General features: G+C 38.8%; 1 protein-coding gene across 1 annotated transcript; it reads left to right on the forward strand.

The window, feature by feature from the left end:
- Window positions 1–636: 636 nt before the first annotated feature.
- On the forward strand, window positions 637–9,108 carry ddx21 (DEAD (Asp-Glu-Ala-Asp) box helicase 21). The gene is made up of 16 exons (XM_069173799.1): window positions 637–799; window positions 1,766–1,984; window positions 2,077–2,217; window positions 2,580–2,655; window positions 3,025–3,203; window positions 3,319–3,436; window positions 4,078–4,263; window positions 4,416–4,561; window positions 4,924–5,073; window positions 5,361–5,522; window positions 5,935–6,054; window positions 6,493–6,566; window positions 6,754–6,913; window positions 7,190–7,324; window positions 7,844–7,888; window positions 8,034–9,108. Exons 1-16 carry the CDS (start codon window positions 716–718, stop codon window positions 8,277–8,279), a joined length of 2,241 nt encoding a protein of 746 aa, XP_069029900.1. The 5' UTR covers window positions 637–715; the 3' UTR covers window positions 8,280–9,108.
- The last annotated feature ends 211 nt before the right edge of the window (window positions 9,109–9,319 follow it).

The following is a 9,319-nucleotide window of genomic DNA, read 5'->3' on the forward strand; positions in this document are numbered from 1 at the left end:
AAAAAATTATGAATTAAATTAAAACTTTTTAATTAATTCAACTTATTTTATTTGAATTAATACAACTCAACTTTTTAAATTAATTGAACTTATTTAATTTAAGTTAATTAAATTATTTTTTGCATTTCTTTAATTAATTCAACTTATTTTATTTGAATTAATACAACTCAACTTTTTAAATTAATTGAACTTATTTCATTTAAGTTAATTAAAATTTTTTTTTTGCATTTCTTTAACTAATTCAACTTATTTTATTTGAATTAATACAACTCAACTTTTTAAATTAATTGAACTTATTTCATTTAAGTTAATTATTATTATTATTATTTTTTTTCATTTCTTTAATTAATTCAACTTTTTTTTAAGTTAATTAAATTAAACTTTTTAAATGAATTCAGCTTTGTTGGTTTGGTATATATTGACATCCATTTGTGAAATATATATTTAGTAGTTGTGACTCTAAGGCAGCTGATGCTCGAGTGACATGAAAAGAACCGAGACTGTCATTGTTCTGTACTGGTTTTTTTGTATGTTATGAATTAAGTAAAAAAAAAAAAAAAAAAAAAAACAGTTCTCTCGTTGTGTCCCACACTGATGACGTCTATTTTCACGTCTGGCTCAGAACACGCGTTCTCGCGACGCGCCTTCTTTTCCGTCCGCGTGCCTGTGAGGTTGCATCTGTGTCTGTGCCGAAGGGAGTCATCAGGGAAGAGAAATGCCGTCAAAAATAATCTTTGAAAGCGAGGATCCAATCATGGAAGAAGACGCGGACACTGTCGCGGTGGCTAAAACCCCAAATGTAAGTAGAGTTGTTCGTGTCGCCCTGAAAAAAAAAAGATCTTTTAGCTCGCGCGACGTCCTGCCCCGTGTTTGGTAGCATGTGGCTGAACCGGCTAACGCTATACGCCGGCTAACCGGACACTTAAACGCCACTTAATCGATAGGAAAACGGCAACAGGTAATCAAGGCAAAAATGAATTAGTAATGTCATATTCGTTTCATATCATAATAAACCTATTTAGACATGTTGCCATGGTAATGTTGGCATTCTTTGTAAATGTTATCGTGTAGCCTAGCTAACTCGGGAGATCACGTGGCCTGCCCATGTGGTGCTGAGCTGATTTGTAGACTGTACGGATTTATGGCTTGACAACATGGAAACCGGCAAAAAGCAGCCCGCACTCGTGTGTATCTGCGAAGTGGTCGTCAACTGATGACGTTTTTTCCTTCAGCTGGGCTCGTCAGCTGCTCGCCACATTTACAAACAGCCGTCCTAAGAGCGAACAACGTTTCACTTTGGGATCACAGCTGGCACTTTTATTTTCATTGGTCGATTTTTTTTTTTTTTGTTAATACGAATATTTTTTTTACACAAACAATCCCAGCTCCACTCATGTTCAGAATAACTGTAAACGAGGATGATGTTATCATATTTACAAGGTAAATAATAAACATGGGTCTTTAACAAATGGAATACTATTGAAATATGACAGTCATGTTTCCAAAGCCAAAATGTCAGAGAAACATCCCAAAAATATCTGATGTGGTTGATTAAATGATAGACCAAACGGATTTAAACTTACTTTGAATACTTAATTGTTCAATTTCATGTGAAAACTATCTTAAAATGTAAATTAAATGTTTAAAAACAGTGTTAAGAGAATAAGATCCTCTGTAGGTAAGTAGATGCTTTAAATATAAATAATTATCAATAAAATGTGTTTAATCTTGGTGTTTTACCTTTTGTGTTTTTAAAAATAACAAGAGCAAGACCAAGGAGGGCAAGAAGCTCAAGAAAAAGAAGCAGCAGGTGGAGGAACAGGAGCACCCCGACTGTGACCCTCCAACACCAAAGAAGAAAAAGAAAAAAGACAAACTGACCGTGGACCAAGTGAACGGCCACGTAAATGAGCCTGCTGACGTCAATGACGACAGTAATGGTGTCGAAACGCCAAAGCAGAAGAACTCAGAAGGAGACACAGAGGTCAGTGCTGTATTGTTTGTACCAATATGTCCTTGAATAAGGTCATACTTTACCCCATGTATAACTCAAAACACTTTTCTTATGGGGTTTAGAAAAGCAAGAAAAAGAAAAAGAAGGCAATATCGGAGGCAGCAACCAACGGACATTCCACCCCAAACACCCCAGTTCAGACTCCCACCCAGACACCGTCACCGTCAAGTGAAGACTCAGCCAGTGACAGCGACAAAGAACCGGTAAGATTTGAAAAGGGATAGTGTACAGTTTTGGTCCTCTCGGGTGAAGTTGAAGGGTTTGGGCCAATGACTGCTCTCTGAAGAGACTTTTTATAAATCAGTGTGCTCTTTTGCAGGTTTTGTTTCATTTGCAACAGTGGTTATGCTTGCATGAAAATGTCTGTTCTGTAATATTTTTTGTGCTCATTAAACCTTAAATGTGTTTAAAATATATCCATCTTGTAATACCACCTTTTACATTAGGAGGTGATAGTGGGTCACTTTAGTGTCCAGGCAGTCTGCCCTCAGTTCAGTTACACTGATATGTGACCCATCAGATTGTGAGACATTCAGACTGACTCTGTTTTTTTGTTTTTTTCTAGGAGGAGACACCAGAGCAGAAAGAAGGGGCATTCTCCAACTTCAGAATTGCCCAACACACTATTAATAAACTAAAAGGTAAAAATCCTATTTGCATTTTTATACCTCAGTTGATTTACCACTGGTAGAGCTCATAAGTGTATTGGTAGATGTGCAAAACCTGACATGCTTTTGGCCGATCATGTTGTTAAATCCAAATTAACACTTAAACTTTTGAAAAAGTCATTGCAATGTACACGTGTGCTTTAATGAGGTTGATGTACACCTGCTTTTTACTGACTACACATGATTTAGCAATATGGATTGACTATTTGTTTGACATTTCTAGGAGTGATCTGATATACGAGAGGTTTATTCATTGCTAAATAACAAATTACCATTGATCCTCTTGTCTTTCTCTGTCATGCCACTTTCTTGCTCTCTGTCACCTCGCTATCATTTTCTCAGCTCGGGGAGTCTCTTACCTGTTTGACATTCAGGTAAAGACGTTCAATTCTGTTTATGATGGAGAGGATGTAATTGCCCAAGCCCGAACAGGCACAGGAAAGACTTTCTCCTTCGCTATCCCCTTGGTGGAGAAGCTCCAAAACGATTCCGCAGAGATGACCAGAGGCCGACCTCCCAAGGTGCACACCGATACACACTCAAGCCTCTTGCTGGAAGCATCAGTCACGGTCCAAGTGTCAGTTACTCTCTCAGTATGTTTGTGTATGACTGAGTGTCTCTCTTGCCTGTCTGTAGGTCCTGGTGTTAACTCCAACCAGAGAGTTAGCCATCCAGGTTTCTAAGGACTTCAAAGATGTCTCCAAGAGACTTTCTATTGCCTGTTTCTATGGAGGCAGCTCATACAATCCACAGAGTAAGTCTTAAGCACTGAGTTATCTCTACTACAAGTAGTTTTTAAATAGTTAAAATTAGGGGACGCATCACTTTTATTTACAGCTCTACTTTTTTGTTGGGATGAATTATAGTTCCAAAATCCTTTTTTTTTTTTTATCATAAATGGATCCTTTATAAATGAACAATAGTTATTGGATTTCACTGTTTTTGTTCTTATTGTTCTTTTCTCAAAATGGCAACTTCTTTATATACAATTTTGAGCCTTAATCTGATCCAAAATATGCAAGTAAACAACGACAGCCACGCACCAAACCTCAGACTGGTTTTGACATGCACGAAGCATTTTAACATTTGTTAATAGTTATGGAAGTTTAGCCATGTATAAAATAGGCCTTTGACATTATAACTGTTTATAAATGACAGTGTCAGAAAAGCATGTCTCATTTACAAGACTCATTTATTCACATTGAAATCCTCTTTTTGTTAAATAATATTTAATAAAGTACTTAAATTGAACATGTATAACAGGACTGTGTGAATCCCACAATGAATATCTCTGTCTTTTGTTTTTTAAATGTGGTTTCTGTCTGCTGCTATAACAATTTTTTTTTATACTTTAATATTTATAAGACCTGTTTTTTCTCCTGTCGTCCTGTCTAGTTGATGCTATCCGAAATGGTATTGATATTTTGATCGGAACACCTGGACGTATCAAAGACCACCTCCAGAACAATAAACTGAACCTCTCCAAACTGAAACACGTGGTTCTGGATGAAGTAGACCAAATGTTGGACATGGGATTTGCCGAACAGGTTGAAGAGATTTTGGGTACATCATACGAGAAAGGTAAAGTAAATCTGTGTGTTCATTATTGTATATATGCAAAGGGTGGAGTTATCAGATTGTGGTTTGTGGATCATGCGTACCACAGTTGATTAAATTATTTTTTTTAGGGTTGTTCCATATGTGAAATAAGAAACGTGTGTGTTCCTCTCCAGACTCTGACACCAACCCACAGACTCTTCTGTTTTCGGCCACCTGCCCATCTTGGGTGTACGAAGTGGCCAAGAAATACATGAGAGCAGAGTGCAAACATGTTGATCTGATTGGCAAGAAAACACAAAAAGCTGCAACAACTGTGGAAGTAAGTGTGTGTGTGTGTGTTGGGGGTGGGGTGGGGGTGATGATGATGATGATGATGATGATGATGATGATGATGATGGGTGCAGGGTGCCTTTTAACAAGGATTACAGCAGTCTTGGTTCTCTCTCTAAGTGTGCAGGGGCAGTTAAGTGACAGAGTCTGAAATAAGCTCATATATATCTCCATCAGAAAAGCGCAGCAAGTTCATTTGCAGTAAATAAATTGCTGTATTTATCTTTGTCCACACCAGAGGAATTGTAATGAAGAACAAGTTCAAGTCTGCCAGCTGGAATAATGAAAATGTTTGTCCCTGTTTCTCCCTCCCTTTCTGTTTGTCTTCTGTCTCTGTTCTTTCGTCTGCAGCATCTGGCCATAACGTCCCACTGGTCACAGCGTGCGGCTGTGATAGGTGATGTGATCCAGGTGTACAGTGGCAGACATGGCAGGACCATTGTCTTCTGTGAGACAAAGAAAGAAGCTAATGAACTTGCCATGAATGCGTCTATCAAACAGGTAGACACGCATATGTACCTGCATAAAGCACATGCACATTTAACAGTTTATGAATTGCCAGTTCATGCAGGGGGGGACATGTTGCACCTTTTAATTTGTAAAATGATCACCTTAAATTGCTTATATCGTGTAACTGCATTACAAATATCACTTTGAGAGTTCAGGAAATTGTGATAGATACTTTTTTTTTGTATCGTAGCTGCTGCCTTGTTTCTTGTATATTATATTTTCCTCAACATGGTCTCGGGTGTTTATTCCTCATTTGTGTTTTGTTTGCATGTTTTCAGAGTACCCAGTCCCTTCATGGCGATATTCCACAGAAACAGAGAGAGGTGACGCTGAAGGGTTTCAGGAACGGAACCTTTGAGGTTCTGGTTGCCACCAATGTTGCTTCCCGTGGATTAGACATCCCTGAAGTCGACTTGGTGGTCCAGTGTTCGCCACCCAAGGTGGGATGCCAGTCATCAACAAGACTATTAGAATATATATAAATTTAACTCAAATGTGTTTATATTATTTTATAACGTCTAAATAATCTTTGCATTTACAGGATATACTGTTTCATTGCTGTCCCAGTGTTCTGTTATGATGTAAAAATATATTCTGATCTTAATGTGCAGATTTCATCCACAAGAAAATACATTTAAAAATTCACGTTTGCATCCTTTAGATAGAAATGAGTGATAACTGCTGCAGTACACTCGCGTGCTCTGGCTGACTCATGGAAATGAAGAATGAACTCTTAGTGGATGGATATGTACTGCACACTTTCCTATTAACAGTGTTACATAAATTGTGAAGCATAGATGGCCTGTCACATTTACTGCCTCTGAAAATGTCTTTGTCTCTGGTTGTTGTCAGGATGTGGAGTCGTACATCCACCGTTCGGGCCGTACGGGCAGAGCAGGCAGGACTGGAGTCTGCATCTGCTTCTACCAGAGGAGAGAAGAGGACCAGCTGCGCTACGTAGAGAACAAAGCTGTAGGTGTCTTTTTCAAACGAAGGACAAAAGAGAGGAACAACAGCTGTAGTTGTTTGAGCAGCTGTGTGGGGGAAAAAAAAAAAAAAAAAGCTTTCGGTGACATCTGTGCTCCATATGAGATGAAAATTGACTAGAAGGTACAGAGGGAACGGGATAATCAAAAATAGTGAAGACAGACAAGTGAGTGTTTGATTAGAAAGGCCACAGGTAAAGAATGTGCTGCTGTGCTACAGTGCACAGCAAACCAAAGAGAAAGTCACCTTTTCCTGTTAATACATCCGTTCTAAATAAAAAGTTTACACTTTATGAATTTAAAAAAAAGTAGCCTTTGTTATAAAAATACAACTGTGGATAAAACAAGTTTACACTTGGTTATTGCACAAGGACAATAATCTTTGTTTTTATTAAAAATATCTTTTTATTTGGTATTATTCCAGGGCATCACATTTAGGCGAGTTGGCGTTCCCACTGCCAATGACATCATCAAGTCATCAAGCAAGGATGCTGTCAGGTATGTAGTTGTGGAGAGTGAGTCAAGGGGAATCAAATTAATTTAGATTTGGGAGTATGAAATTACTGTAATTGACTGATATTTGAAAGCCTCTGCCCTCATCATGGTACAGTTTAATGTTAAGCCAGTTTTCCGTCACTGGTGTCAGATTATAGTTTTTTTTTTTTTTTTCTTGTATTGTTTCCAGGTTTCTGGACTCTGTTCCAGTCACTGCTATTAGTTACTTCAGAGCATCAGCGGAAAAGCTGATCGAGGAGAAAGGAGCAGTTGATGCACTAGCTGCCGCCCTGGCCCATATTTCTGGAGCCACAAGTCTGGAGCAGAGGTCACTGCTCAGCTCTGATGCTGTAAGTCTCACACACGCATGCACGCACACATTCAATGTATAGCAATAGGTTAAAGTGGACTCTATACAGCAGCAGTGTTCAGCGCTTCTAGCGAGATTGATTTATTTCTGCATATATAAATGCTACAGCCTTTGGATGCACATGTGCCCACTTGACCTGTGTTGCCTGTAGTGCAGTGCTTTTCCGCCATCTCAATTCCATTACAAATTGGATGTGCCTTTAGGTGATGTATAACAGTAAATCCTCCTCACTTATTGTTTCCATTTGTTTTTGCAGGGTTACACCACCATGCAGTTGGTGTGTTCCCAGGAGTTGCATAATTTGGGTTATGCCTGGAAGACCATCAAAGAACAACTCGGAGAAGAGATTGAGAGCCATATTCACAGAATGACCTTCCTCAAAGGCAAAACAGTATGTACACGCTCAAACATGTACACGTGTGTAGTGCTGCTACACACTGCTGGTGTGTACATACTTGCCAGTACAGTATGCTCAGGACATTTCCCTGTTTTTCATTTCTTCACTGTGTTGAATTTGAGTGTCACAGATATATAACATCTGTACAATAAATTTGGCAGAGTACGTACTAAAAGAAGGTTATATTTAATGCAGAGTATACAGTATCGAAGGGATGTAGGTCACATGTAGGATGTAAGTCCCCACCCGCCAAATGGAAAAGGGTAAACCAACTGGCAAATCGAAATGCAAATTAAGAAAGAAAAAAAAAAATTCAACATTTTAAAAGTGAACTGAGCCACTTCAGTCACACAATGAGCACATAACTAATTATCCACAGCCAGTAAACAAAAAAAAACCAACCAAACATCTGTTTGTAAAAAGTAAATGTTTAAAATTGTAGGTGTGATCATGCCATTTAAGACAGAAACACTCACCATATCACTTTCTCTGTGTTTGTTTTGTTTGTGACAGGGAGTTTGTTTTGATATTCCAGCTGATAAAGTCAAGGAGATTCAGGTAAGAACAAGAAGAAAAATTGCCATTTGTCCAATATGTGTGGTGGTCTGTTTGTAGTATCTTCCAGATTCAATTTGTGTAAATAATCCGAAATTTAAATTGACGCTCTAGTTGTCTTTCTGAAACCCTTTTACTCATTCAACAGGAGAGCTGGAAGGATGGTCGCCGTTGGCAACTCACCGCTGCCACAGAGCTCCCAGAACTGGAAGAGAAGCAGTTCAGTAACCGCGGTGACAGAGGAGGAGGAGGGTTCAGAGGTGGAAGGGGACGAAATTTCGGGGGACATGGTGGCCGTGGTAACGGGTTCCGGAGTGGTGGTGGTGGCGGCGGCGGCTATGGCAACAACAGAGGTGGACAAAAACGCAGCTTCAGCCAAGCTTTTGATTACTGAAGGTCCAACCTGTGTACTGATAAGATTGACTGTCACTACTGTCCTGGCAGTGGTTTTATTGGGCTGTCAGTTAAAGAAGCTGATTTATGGCAGCTGAAAATCTCCATCATTATACCAGCTGAATTGTAATGTAATACACTATTCATTAAATTACAAATAATCATGGTTGGTAGCCATTTACAAAGGGTTTAAGAAGTTTTTTGTAAATGCCCGATGTGCTCCTTTTCGGTGATGCACTACCTGAGACTCTTTGAATGACATTTTATGAAAAGCAGAATTTTCTCTGTACGTTTCAGTTGCCATGTCTTGGCATATAATCAGGAACATTGGCTAATCAATCTCCAATAAAAGTTCACCATTTTGCAATGACATAAAATGAAAGTTGGAACATGTCATCCATTGGGTTTCAGGTGCAGTGTTACTTTTTTCTATACTCCTATGTTTGGGGAAGAATGGCAGCAATCCGACTGCAGCCCTGCAGTCCAAAACGGCTGATGCACAATTCTGACTTAACGCCTTGTTACCATGGTAATTGTTACATGATTTCACATTGTAACCTTGTGAGTTTGTAGTACCACAAAGGTGGATTATACTGCAGACTCTGTCATGTGGGAAGCAGCGTATTTCTGCTCTGCACCTACAGGGAACAGTGATGAAATCGTTGTTGACCTTTACAGTTGTACTCTGTGTTGGATTGCTGCATTACCCTCAGCTGAAACCTCTCTCCCCAAAAATACGTTGGATGATTGCTTTGCAATTGCCTCTATTTAATAACTATTGCTTCCATTCATTTGAATGAAATGACTTGTCCATTAAAAAAAAAGATCAAGTCATGTTGTGTTTATTCTTTGCCGAGGTATGTAAAATCAGCATACAAGCTAGAACAAAAATTTGAAGGTACACGTTTCATTGTTATTGCTCACCGAAACCCGCTGCCTTTGAGGCAATACAATCCCAAGTGCATGACAGGATCACTATCCGTTTTATTATTGTAATCTCCAGTATTTTATGTTAAGTTGGAGTGCACCTACTGAGAAGAA

This window comes from Embiotoca jacksoni, unplaced genomic scaffold, assembly GCF_022577435.1.
Source record: "Embiotoca jacksoni isolate LCO1_2020_lvr unplaced genomic scaffold, fEmbJac1.0.p SCAF_6, whole genome shotgun sequence".
Taxonomy (NCBI): Eukaryota; Metazoa; Chordata; class Actinopteri; family Embiotocidae; genus Embiotoca; species Embiotoca jacksoni.